Source organism: Hibiscus syriacus, unplaced genomic scaffold (genome assembly GCF_006381635.1).
Source record: "Hibiscus syriacus cultivar Baekdansim isolate YM2019G1 unplaced genomic scaffold, ASM638163v2 tig00112000_pilon, whole genome shotgun sequence".
NCBI classification, from domain to species: domain Eukaryota; kingdom Viridiplantae; phylum Streptophyta; class Magnoliopsida; order Malvales; family Malvaceae; genus Hibiscus; species Hibiscus syriacus.
The window spans coordinates 985,624-999,649 of NW_024063235.1; the positions used below are offsets into that span (position 1 = coordinate 985,624).

At 34.6% G+C, this 14,026-nt stretch overlaps 1 protein-coding gene across 2 annotated transcripts; it reads left to right on the forward strand.

Annotated features, from left to right (window-relative positions):
- Nucleotides 1-10,104: 10,104 nt before the first annotated feature.
- On the forward strand, nt 10,105-13,845 carry LOC120174081 (R3H domain-containing protein 1-like). Of its 2 annotated transcripts, XM_039181054.1 has the most exons (6): nt 10,105-10,219; nt 10,980-11,070; nt 11,181-11,258; nt 11,370-11,441; nt 11,525-11,622; nt 12,845-13,845. In XM_039181054.1, exons 3-6 carry the CDS (start codon nt 11,209-11,211, stop codon nt 12,973-12,975), a joined length of 351 nt encoding a protein of 116 aa, XP_039036985.1. In that variant the 5' UTR covers nt 10,105-10,219; nt 10,980-11,070; nt 11,181-11,208; the 3' UTR covers nt 12,976-13,845. The 2 variants fall into 2 exon arrangements, with proteins under 2 accessions (XP_039036985.1, XP_039036984.1); XM_039181053.1 differs by lacking the exons at nt 10,105-10,219; nt 10,980-11,070 and having other exon boundaries at nt 11,084-11,258.
- The last annotated feature ends 181 nt before the right edge of the window (nt 13,846-14,026 follow it).

Here is a 14,026-nt window from a genome sequence, read left to right on the forward strand (position 1 = left end):
GACTATATTAAACAAGTTGTGATCAATGACGCTATTGGAATCTAATGGAAAGTTATTATTCAAAAAGAAAGAAAGAAAAAAAAAAGGATTGCGATTAAGATATTTATAGTTTTGGGGTTTACAAATTTTGAAATGCTGAGAAAAAAATTGAAGTAGATGGAGTTTAATTTTAATATCCATGAATGTATGTTTAAATTATCAAAATTTGATCTTATCATGAATCTTTAAAATAAAATCTCAGTCTCACATACGAGAATATCAAGATTAAGTTAAAGTAGGTGTTGCAAAAAAATCTATCCGATAAATCTAATATGTTATCCAATTCAAAAATTCGAATATTCGATTTGTTCTTTAATTTTGGATAATTCGGATCGAATATTCGAGAAAAAAATCGAATAATCAGATCTGATAAGGACCAATAAAATTTCAGTTTAAAATTATCCGAAAATTCAAAAGAAAATAGACATTTGGATGATTTTATTCAGGCCCAACACCCCTCAACCCAAGCAGGCTAGCAGTCCCCTACACCCCCATCCCGAGCGCCTCTACTCAGCTAGCATATTTTTTCAACTTTTAAATTATTTGGACTTTAATTAGGCGATTTTCCCGATATATCACCAGTGATCGGTAATATTATCGATCTAACACCGGTCAGACTATATTTCCCGATCTAACACCCTTAGCAGTAAAGCGCAACCCCTGCATCGCGCTATACGATGATTTGGCACCACGTGGGGTATAGCGCGCCCCCTGCACCGCGCTATATGGTAAGCTGGCGCCACGTGGGTATAGCGCGGCCCCTGCAGCGCGCTATACGCCACGTAGGGGTATAGCGCGGATCAGGTACCACGCTATACCTTTACTCCTAATAATTTTATATAGCGCGAGGCAGGTACCGTGACATATCTTTACTCCATAATTTTATATAGCGCGGGGCAGGTACCACGTTTTGTATAACTTTCCTCGCTATAAATACCATTCTCCGTCGGTTAATTTCTCACATCTCTCCTCCCAACTTATAAATTAATACAACAATTCCGTCAACGAGTCAATAATTCTGGCAATCTTCTCATATTTTATTTAGAAGTTCGTGCGATTTTTCGTTATAAGGTAATTTTGTTATAATTTTTTTATATTTATTGTTTATTATGATTATTTGAAAAAATATTATACCAATTATTTTCAATTAATTTTTGTGTTTGTAAAATTAGAAAGCGGGAGCATACGTCGAAATAGTTTTGCGGTGCAGGTAATAATATTAAATTATATTATTTAATTTATTTACGTTGATGTGTAAAAATTTTATTGTGTTATATGTTCGTTCATATATAATTTATTAAATCAGGTTTGTTTCATTTATTTTTTTTTCAGATATAATAGTGCCGCTCTTTTAAACTCAAATAATGGCGCGACTTTTAGCTATTGTTTATTATGATGGTGAAATTCGAGAAGATGAAACCGGTGTTGTTTTCGTATCAAATGAGCGTGTTAAAATATCATTCAAGAGAAACATAACTCTTGATGAGCTTATAACGAAGATTTCGAGGAAGATTCATGTTGGAAGTAGTAGAAGAGCGTCGTCGTTGCAGTATAGATTTCCAACATCATTGTTGCCATTAACTTATATAGCGTTCGAACTTTCAAACAATGATGATGTTGAAATGATGGTTGAAGCTCAAAGTAATTATTCAGACGCCGCTATTGAGATGTATGCACATTTTGTTCAAGTGCGTGTTGTTCAGGGTCAATCATTAAGCTCCCACTATGGGCTGACTGAACAAGTTGATCAAGTTGACAGCCCGACGACAGTAATGTGTAATGATTTTAATGCCATAATGGGGAGACATTCATCCGCAACTCCTTACGATATGTACCGAGGTAGGTCGACGAACAATCGTATGGCAACATCGCGTCCAGTTCAAGGGGAAGGCATTCATCTGCAAATCCCTTTGACCTTAATATGGAGATGCCATCGACGCAACCATCTGTGCAGTTTCCATTTGACACGATGGCTTCAAGTTCTAGGGGGAGGCATTCGACTGCGAGCTTTTTTGATCTCAATGTCGATATGCCTTTCAGTTCAAGGGGAAGGCGTGCAAGTAGTAGGTTCTTCGACCTAAATGTGGATAGCATGGAGGAACCATCATCTCCACCAGAAGAACCGATTCGTGAGCCTGGTGCGGATGGTGCTGAGACTGGACTGTTCATTGACCCAGAATCACCGCAATTCAACTCCGATGATGATGAAGTTCCAGGAAATATGGCACAAACTGACCCTCCTGCACACATGTATGAAGCTGATTATAGTGCAATGTACGGGCCAGAATTTACGGATATGCCTCATCTCGGTGACTATGGGTATTACTCAATGGTGAGTTATCTTTAGGCATGGAGTTTTCAAGCAAAGAAGAAGCGATGATGGCTATAAAAAATTATAATATTCGTAATTCTGTTCAGTCCAGAGTAGACCGCTCCACGACTGAAAAATATGTATGCTACTGTGCCCAGCGCGAAAACGGATGCAAATGGATGGTTCGCGTATCGAAGAGGAAGAGGAAAAACAACAGATGGGAACTAACAGTATACAACGGTCCTCACACATGTTGTGCTGGACTTGGACTCTGAAGTGATATGCCAAGCCATCATGCCCATGGTCAAAAGCAAGCTCTCATATAGCTGTTGCAGTGTTGATTTCAGCTATACAATCGCAGTATGGGTACACTATCTCCTATAAAAAATTACTGCATCAAATGGAATGTCTGTAACAAGCTTCTCTAGAAGGCATGAAATGTTTCATGTCACAGAGTTACCGCGACCTCTTCAAGGGATTGAAGATGTGTCGTTAAGAGTAAATCTAAGGGACAGAACGTGCGACTGTGGGTTTTTTCAAGCTCTGAAGTATCCATGCTCTCATGTGATAGCAGCTTGCTCGCATACACGTCAAGACTATAACCATTTTGTGGATCTCGTATACCTACTATCTGAAGTTTTTAAGGTATACGAATTTGAGTTTCCCCCCATAGGTAATGACAAAGACCCTGATGAGGTTCAAGATTGGCTTCCGATTGTACCAAATCCGAGTTTATTGAGGGAGCGTGGTCGTCCAAAATCCAATCGAATTCATTGCGATATGGATATTAGAGAAAGATTTAGACAAGACAGAAGATGTGGGCATTGTAGAAACCCAGGACATACTAGAAAAACATGTCCACTTCTGTTGTCATCAAGTAACAATTGATGAGGAAATGATGTATTTTATTATCAAATAATAATTCTTCTACTTTAATTTGCATTTACTTCAAGTTAATGTCATTTGATAATCACCGATGAAGATTAAAAAAACAAACACAATCATTAAATTTTAACAAACTAATAACAATAAGTATTAAATGGTAAATGATAACCAAATTACAATAACTGATATTAAATGGTAATAAAAAAAACGAACTGGGAATATATTAAAAAACAAAATAAAGTAAGTATTAAATGAGAAATAATAAAAAAATTACAATTTAACAAAATAAAGTAAATACAAATATAACAAAAAACCAAATATATCGATGCCTGCGACACGAATGTGTTCCGCAGGGCAGTGGCTGTCGGTCTCGAGGAGGATTTCTTCGTATCACTGGTTCTGACTCATCGCTGTCATCATCATCACCATCGTCGTCGTCGTCATCATTGTCGTCGTCGTCTTGCGCAGGTACATGAGGAGCTGATGACGATGAAGCACCTCTGTAGAATAAGGACCCTGGAGGTGTATGACTGACTATCCCACCGGACTGCGAAAACTGGGAAAAGTCATAAAACCCAGACATCGCTGAGTGTGAAAACTGTACAGGAGGCGGTGTCTGTGCTGCGGCCATGGGTGATGAGGCTGAACCCGCCAAATATCCAGCATATGAACCCCAAGTTGGGTCTACAAACATAGACCCATAATATCCTCCAGGAGGGGTCATCTGTGACGGTGGCGGGGTCATAAAATCGGGTTAAGGCGACGGCGGCGGCATCTGGTAATGGAAAGGCGATGACGGCATCATATATGGCTGCGGTGGCTGTTGGTAAGGTCCTGTTGGTGCAGCTGAGGATGAACCGGAAGCACCTGCTCTATCCACGAGTCGGGGGACGATGGTGCTGTGTCGGTGAACGTCTCTGTCGACGTCGTGAAAAGGTCTGCCCTCGTGCATCCTCAGGAAGTAGAAACAGTTTCCCGTTACTGTTGAACCACTCATAATAATCCTCAGCATACATCAAGAAGTCAGTAAAAATGGGCTCTCTACGTGGAAAGCGCCGATGTCGATCCTCCCACAACACGACCCACTCATGATGCCTCACCGGCCAATCTGTATCTGTCTTGCCGCGTCTATCTAAGCTATGCAACTCATCCATATTGCGAGGTGCTTTCGGAATTGGTTGAAAAAAACCAAACTGCCGGAGCACGCGATCAGTGGAGTGCCACTCGAAGGTCGCATAACAGATCAGATGGACCATCGCCAGCCAAACATCTAATGGACCCCTCAACTCATGTGGGATCACCGCCCTCACATCATCAGTAGAATATGGCACCCATTCAAACTAAAACAAATAATATATAATTTTTATCAAAATAATAATCTAATTATATAACTATAATCTAAAATTGATTTTTAAACATTAAAATTCATACATGTGTGCCAGCCTTCTGATCGATTAGCACCATAATCTTTTCTAAATCATCAGGTAGCTCCTGATGATTTTTCCTATCAGTAGACCACCTATTCAAGGAAAAAAATTGTTATACGCTGTATAAAATTATTAATATACAAAATCAGTTTTATAATTACCTCAGAAGTAGTGGAAATACGAATGGGTTCTTCACAATGGGACATAAAAAGGGCAATCGATACCATGCCCAAGACTGCAGCAGCAGGAGACATCCGCCGATAGCATTACGCCTGTAGTCAGTGGCTCCACACATCTCCCTGTACAGCAAAGCCAAAACTGCCAAGCCCCAACTGAATTATCCGGCGAGACGAAAGTCGCTAAGATGTCGCAACCACATGCAGTGAACTAGGTTACGCGATTTGTCCGGCATCAGCAACCCTCCTATCAGCTGCAGTATGCATGCCCGTGCATACATCTTAACCTCATCCTTAGAGGCGTCTGCGCTCAACTCCCGAAAATTGGCATCTAACCAATTTAACGGTATCCTACCTCCGATAAAATTTTCCGGGACACGTCCTAGACTATCCCGACACAAACCAGTCCAAGAACCGGAAGTTATCCCCGATATCACATCTCCATCCACCGGAAGCCCCAGGTGCATAGAAATATCCTCAAGTGTGATCGTGCACTCTCCGCACGGAAGATGGAATGTGTGGGTCTCCGGCCTCCACCGCTCTACTAAGGCAAAAATTAGGTCTGGCTCTATCTTTCAGTGACCCTGATATATACCTATGTAACCGAATACAGCCTCTACTAAATACGGCAAGACACGACTGGGTATCACTAACTTAAGATTCCTAATAAAATGATCTAATACACGGTCCTTCTCCTAAAAATAAATAATTACAAAAATTAATTATTAATCTAATAATCATGCATTAAATGAATCAACTAATTATTAATAATAATTTAAATTAAATTAAAACGTTAAAATGTTACCGTATCAGCAAAGTGACGAGATATTTAATTATTAATATAATAATCATGCATTAAATAAATAACTAAATATTACTAATAATTTAAATTAAATTAAAACGTTAAAATGTTACCGTATCAGCAAAGTGTATAGATATATGATTTCCATCCGAGCGAAGTAGACTGTCTTCCATTATATATCTGCAAAAGAATTATATTAGTAAAATATTAAATAAAGTAAAAATATAATAGTAAAAATATTATAAAATATACCTTAAAAAAGAATATTTGAGAGAAATTTAGAGAATTTGAGAGAATTTGGTGTAATAAAATTGATTGAGAATGGGGGTATTTATAGGGAGGACGGGTCGGTAGTTAGGGGTATAGCGCGCCCCTGCACCGCGCTATACCCCACGTGTCAGATATACAGGTATAGCGCGCTGCAGGTGCCGCGCTATACCCACGTGGCGCCAGCTCACCGTATAGTGCGGTGCAGGGGGCGCGCTATACCCCACGTGGCGCCAAATCATCGTATAGCGCGGTGCAGGGGGCGCGCTTTACTGGTAAGGGTGTTAGATCGGGAAATATAATCTGACAGGTGTTAGATCGGTAATATTACCGGTCACCGGGTGATATATCGGGAAAATCGCCCTTTAATTAAGCCTATAAAAGAGATATTAATTTTTTTAGTTTAAAATTATTTAAATGTATTTTGATAAATATATAATGGAGGTATAAAATATATTGTATAAAGTTATAAAATATTATATTTAAATTTTATTTTTTTCTCAAATTAAAGTTTATATTTGGATCGGATATCGGGTTATCCGATCTGAAATTTCAGATATTCGATTTTTTCAGATCGGATATGGATCAAAATTTTATTGATCCGAAATTTTTGGATATATTTCAGATCGGATAATATCCGTATCCGAAAATACACACCGCTAAGTTAAAGTGTATATGTGAAACTTTTAATATTTATATTGTCAAAATTATTTAATATTAAAATTATTTATTAATTAATAATTCAGATTTAATATCAATGATGATATATAAATATATATTTGGTTACGTTACCTTAAAAGAAAAATAATATTTATATAAAACTTTAGATCATACCCTTTCATTATAGTATATATTAAAGGTTATTAGAAAGGACTAAATTAATAAAATCAAAAACCAAAGACTAAAACAGGATATAATCAATTTTTAAAGGCGTGCTAGATGCGAATAAATGAATCAAGCAAACTTAAATTAAACCTAACCATGATATTTTGATCATTAATGATTCATAAATTTAAAAATTATGATTATCAAATCGTATTTTTTATTTAATAAATAGTTAATTTTTCTTTCAATAATATAAAAATTATTTTATATCTCAAATATTAAAAATAATATAAATATATTACATGAGAAATATTAATTATTTTATTACTTAAAACTAATATTTTAAAAAAATTAAAATTTTATGAAATAATATAAGATTTCCATAAAATAAAACAATTCAAAAAAAATACAAATTTAAAATTAGGTAAAAAGGTACGTTAGACCCTCTTTAAATTTTCTTAAAGTATGAGGGCCTCGCAGATATTTTTACCTTAAAATTAATATTAGAAACGCTTAAATACACATTTACCACTTAACTATATCATTTTCATCGAATTATTCTTAAAGTATTTTTCGAGATGTTTTATCTCCAATTATAAATTGTTATTACGTTTACCTTAAATCGTTAACAACGTTTAAAATAAAATTCACGGACCAATCGTGTCACCTCTTAATTTTTATTTTATTTATCTAAATAAATAAAATAAAATTAATAAAATAAAATATATAAACTACCGAAATTACCCGTCTTTCCCCGACCCTCGCCACACCTCCCACCTTTTTTTCCCATCTCCACCGGCAGACCCTCGTTTGATTTATGTACAATGGCTTCAATGTATTGTAAAAAATTCTGAATATCATCGTACAATTGCTAAAACAATACAAAATACCAGATCCATTAACAGGCACTTGCATGCAATCGAAACCCACATCCCTAAACCCAAATTTGAATAAGTATGAGGAATTAGTTAGATAGCAGAACAAATTGAAGTAAATTTAGACACAAGAAACGGCTAAACTTGCAATCTCCTCGAGAAAATTAAACCCCCTCCCATTTCCAGCATAACTGAAAATAAATAATAACAAAGAATTACCAGCCAATGTCATCCGCCAAGTCCAACAGCCTTCTTGAAGACCAACGAGCACCGATTTAGTACGGTCATTGCCTCCAACATGTTTATTTTCTTATAAAAGATTTCCCAACCCAGTGAATCAAACGGCAGTCAAACTCGGTTGAAAATGGAAGCATTAAGTATCAAAATTGCAATCGGTCAGAAGCTTATGCATTGCTGGATTCGTACAAGATGTTTTCGTAACCGAAAGATAGAGACATCAAGGAGGAATATGCGAATTATCAGGAAACAAAAAACACAGTTGAGAGAGAGAGAGAGAGAGAACATAAAAACATGGTTAAAAATCGCATCGGCAAGAGTCGTTTTGATGGTGGAGATTAGGGAAGAAAATACGAACATTCGAAATCATTTGAAACTGAGAGATAAGTGCTTAGAAATGAAAGACAATAAAGTAAAGAAGGTGAGATTAGGGAAAGGGGTTCGTTAATTTGCGGGGGAGTTGGGGTTGGGGAAGGAGGGTGGTGTTGATGGTGAGACGAAGGGGGTATTTTTGGTATTTTATATATTTTATTAATTATATTTTATTTATTTCAATAAAGAAAATGAAAATTAAGGGTGACGTGAAGTGTTTTAATTGGTTCGTAAATTTTATTTTTAATGGTGTTAACTATTTTGGGTAAACGGGATAACAATTTATAGTTAAAGGGGTAAAATGTCTAAAAAATAATTTAAGGGATAATTCGATAAAAATGATATAATTTAGGGGGTAAAGGTGTATTTAAGCCTATAAAAAACCATAAACCTAATCAAATTAAAATAAGACGTGCAATATAAGTTATCCGAAAAAAATGAAAATATAAATAAACATAAGGATAAACTATATTAGAGACCACCCAATTATATCCTCTTTCATTTTGACCATTATTTTGAATTCTTGTCAATAAGATCACCTAACTATTTAAATACATTCAATCAAGTCACTTGTTAACATTTAACGGAAGTACTGATGTGATAGTTAATAAAATTTGTATAATTACACATTTGGTCATTGTTACTTATATATTATCTCAATTTGGTTCTAAATTCAAATAAATTTAATATTCGAATCAGATCATGCCACTTGATCACTAATACCAAATATAATGACATGTGTTGCTACTCGATTGGAGGATTTGGAGATATTTAGTTTCTACCAATCAAAGGTGACACGTGTCGCCCTCTGGTGGAAAGAAAATTAAGAGTGGTTAAGGGGCACAAAGGATTCGAATCAACAACCATTAAGGGAGAAGGGAGAAGCCTAACCACTTGGCCAAGTTCATTTTTTTGGTTTAAAATTAAGAGTGGTTAAGGGGCACAAAGGATTCGAATCAACAACCATTAAGGGAGAAGGGAGAAGCCTAACCACTTGGCCAAGTTCATTTTTTTGGTTTAAAATAAACTACATATTGTACATATATCTTGTTTCCTAGTATAATCTTAAATTCTTAACTATAAAAATATATATTTTATTATTTTTCTTAATTTATCGAATATATATTTTTCGGTTTAAAGTAGGCCAAATTTATTATTTGAGGTAAGAATATATATTTAAATATTTTAAAATATTTAAATTCTTAACTATAAAAATATATTTTATTATTTTTTCTTAATTTATCTAATATATATTTTGGTTTAAAGTAGGCCAAATTTATTATTTTTAAAATATTTTAAAATATTCAAATTCTTAAATATAAAAATATATATTTTATTATTTTTTCTTAATTTATCGAATATATTTTTTTGGTTTAAAGTAGGCCAAATTTATTATTTAAGTCAAGAATATATTTTTAAGTATATTTTTAAATTCTTAACTATAAAAATATATTTTATAATGAACTTGCTTAGTGGTCGAGCTCTTCCATTCTCCACAATGGTTATTGGTTCAAATTGTTTGTGCCCTTTTACTATTTTAAATTTTCTTTCCCCAAAAAAAGTGACATGTGTCACTCTTTGATTAGTAGAAATTAAATATATTAAATTAAAATAAACTAAATCTTTAAATTGAATTACGACAGTGTCATGATATTTGATATTAGTGATATATACATGATCTGATTATACTAAATTGAGATAATATAAGTAAGAGTGACCAAATGTATAATTATATTAATTTTATTAACTATCACATCAGTACAAGTGATCTGATTAAATGTATTTAAATATTAGATAGTTTAATTGATAAGAATTTAAATATAATAGTCAAATAAAAAGGTTATAGTTGGATGATCCCTAAAAACAATATAACATACTCTCGCGGATCTTTGAACAATTTCCCCTGTTTATCTTTCTCCGCCCTGAATTTTCTGATTTTCTTTGCGTTATAATTTTTTGAATTTTCTTTTTAAACAAACATGAGCGTCACCCAATTCGCTATGGTAAGATTCTTCCTCTCAAACCGTCTTAGTTTTTTATTATTTTTTTCGGAATAATGCGTTAGTAGTTGAGGCTATCTTTTTTCCTCTTAATTTGAACCTAAATTCATCTGAAACAGTTGATAATCACTTGTTTTGATTTCTGGGTAATTATCATTTGCCAATAATTTTTTATTTCCGGTGTTCTAAACTGAAAATTCTGTCCATGTTTTCGTTGTTTGAAGTCAATGATTTACTGAATAACGGAGCAAGTAAAATGATGCATTTTTCTATCTCAGAAGTTAATTTTTGTTTGCATCAGTGTATGTCTGAATAGTTTAGGATTAAAGTACATGATAAACGCCCATTTTGCTTTCTGAGTAATTATAATTTACTACATCTTATTGATTTTTAGTGTTCAAAACTGAGAATTCTGTTTATATACTTACTGTTTAAAGTCAATTATTTACTGAATAATTGAATGAGTAAAATGCTAACTATTGCTGCCTAAAAAGTTATTTTTTTCATTGAATAATCATCCAACTTTGCTTTGTGGGTAATTGTCGTTTACCCCTCATTTTTAATTTTTAGTGCTCGACAACTGAAAATTTTGGTGCTCTTACTCAATAATTGAATGAATCAAATGGTAGATTTTGCTATCTCAAAAATGAATTCTTGAAGTAAATAGATATTATAAATACTATTTACTTTTTCGGTTGGGAATGGGGTGGGATGAGGTTTTCCATAAGTAGACTTTTGGTGGACTAATATGACTACGATGCAGGTGGAAGAATTGGCATTCCTAGTTAAGGACAATCTTCCTTGCAAACATCTAGTGCTGTCAATGGAGGAGGCTTTCATTAATTTCCTTCAAGGTAACTAAAGAATCCCACATCCCCACGCAAAAGGTTCTTAGGAAGTTCTTTTAATGTACAAGTCTGATTCAGTTATGATCATTATGAACAATAAAAATGTTGGATTGCAGCTCAGATGGGACCCTAGAGTTGGAACCTATGAATTCATACAATCGGCTTCTCCTGCATCGTCTTGCAGATATATTTGGGTACTTTTCTTTTTGTCTTTCTTTCTTAATGTATCCTCGTTTGAATTGACTTTGGAGCTGTAGTGTTTTCTTAATTAGCTTTTAATAGCAACGTTTTACAAAATTGGCTAGATTTGCGCATGAATCAATTGGAGAAGGAGAAGATAGGCATTTGGTTTTGCAACGATGCCCAGAGACATCAATGTATGTAATTTGTTTCCTTATTGTTCATTTTTGGTCATTTAGTTATTGTGGTGCTCATGACCCGGCAACATCTTGTCTTGCAGACCTTCCATTCTTGTTAGTGATATATTATGGCAGTGTGATGAGCCTCAGTCTCTTACAGAGTCTCGCTATATATTAACAAGAGAAGGAACTGCACCAGGTAAATTTCTTCCTGTTCACTTGTTTAATCATTTTTAGGCTATTGGTTCATAACTCATGATCCCTCTATTGATGGAGGAACTGATTTGCAATTTTTAAGAAAAAACAATAACATGTGTAGCTGAGAATATCTCTTTCTTTCCTGTACAATTTTTACCATGGTTACTTATAGCTGATTAGAGAGCATGCCGTGCAAGATATTATGGATCTCTTCCAATTGGAACTATATCGAACGGGGATGGGGAAAATTGAATTTGAGGGTCACATGGTGAGAGAAAGAACCATGTTCCAAATTCCATGCTTGCAATATGCATACCAATGGTTTTTCTTCCATTATGTACATTTGTTGTCATTGTGTGCTCCAAATGTAAAAGGGGTGGATTTTGAAGGGCATGTCTACCAAAACAAATGCAATTACCTCAGCAAAATATCAGTTATTTCTTTGTATCTTTTGTTTACGAAATCTGGTTCTCTTTGGGTTATTGCCTACGAATGGAAGGCACTATTTATTTATCCATTTAATTTACTCATTTGCTAGTTATTATGTTTTCCTTTTTCTCTTCTTTCTTTATTAGGAAGATGGTTCAACATGTTGTATTGAAACACTGAAAAGAAGAAAGCTTTTATTGTTCTCTCTTCAAGTGCAAGCTGTAGAATACTTTTCCTAACAGCTCATAGTAAAGAATCTGTATTTTTCGACTAGATTCTTTTAGTCGGGTAGCAAGGAGACTGTATTTTGATTTTTCTCTCTCAAGGGAAGCATTGCACAATAGATTCTTTTATGTTAACTCATTTTACTGAATTCTAAAATTTAAAGGTATTTGCCACATTGGAGGTGAGAGGAGCCAGTGAGGTTCAATTGATTTTCAGATGGATGCTTAACAGTATTACTTGGGGCAGGCTGTATTTTCTGAATATTGTTAACTGTTTCATTATATTCTAGTTACTCATACATTGATATCTTTTTTTTTTCCTCTTCCTCTAAAAAGTGTCTAATTGCCTTTTCCTTTAATGGCTGACCATTTATAGTTTTAAGTTTTAGCTAGTTTGCTTATTGAATATTAATATTAGTTTGTTTTTCTTTCGTTTTTCCTTTTCATTTATTATTTTTGAAAATTTTATCTGCATATGTTACTAGTTTTCTCTATATTGATAATCTAATAACATGGAGGTTTTGATTTCCTTGACGATAAGCCCTGAAAGATTGCCTTTTCATTTTTCAGTAATGGAGACAAAGTTGCCTTCTTTTGAGCTTAGTCTTGAGGCAAGAGAAGAAGCTTACTTGGCTGCTCGTGAATGGATATTCGCGATGGATATTGGAGAAATTCAAGAACCTGTTAAGCATAAGCCTTGAACCGTTCCTATTGTGGCTCGTCGAATGATTGCACATGCTTTAGGACAAAGAATTAACTCATGCAATCAAGACGATAAAGCCAGGGATTATAAAGATAAAGTGCAAACTAATGAACCAAGTATTCAAAATATGGATAAAGCTGATAATGATTTGAGAACAGAAACTTGTCAAGATGCTTTTCTTGAACAAGAGAAAAATGAGGATGCATGCAGTAAAGCAAATAGCAATGCAAATGAACATGGTACTTTGGTGGTTTGTGAGAAAAATGTTTCAGATGAATCAACTCCAAAAAGACCTATTGATGCTAGTATACCAGATAGAACTCGAAGTAGCGTTAATAAAGAGTTTTCAAAAGAACATCTAGGAGCTGCAAAGCGGATCTTTGTCAATGCTTTAGGTCTGCACTCGGCTAAGGATTCGAGAGGTGGTGAAAGGAAGTCAATACAGTAGACAAGGAGCAATTATGGATTTTTCTTCTAATCCACTGCCAGTTTAACAATAGAGCTTCGTGGACTGTTACTACTGTTGGAAAGGACAACAGGTAAAGTGAGTTTAGCTTGAGTGCGGCTTGCTTGCTTGAATGTTCCGTGGTAAGGTGAGTTTAGCTTAACTGCTGCTTGCTTGAATGTTCCGTAGTTGCATTTAACGGCGTCGCCATCATCTACGTTACATAAACTGGTTTGCATCTGACTTGAGTTATGAGCTTTGGTTTTCATGGAATAGAAGACATCTATATTGTGTCCGACTCTCTCCCGTGTAAGATGTCTGAATCTGTAGTGGGTTATGGTTCTTGCTTGAGGGGGAGTGTGAAAAATGATTGTAGGAAACCATGTTTTTTTATAGGGAATGATTTGTACTGTACGGAGTAGACAGGACAAATTGTGTTCAAGTTATCTTTATGTTCGTGTCATTTCGTGTTTTATATCATGTTATTAAGCCCCATAATTTGGAAACGACTAATTTTATCAATTTATTATTTTTTTCATCCATACACAATTTTGTTTTCTATATTTATCAATAGTGGTGCCATTTCTATAAACCAAGTAAGCCA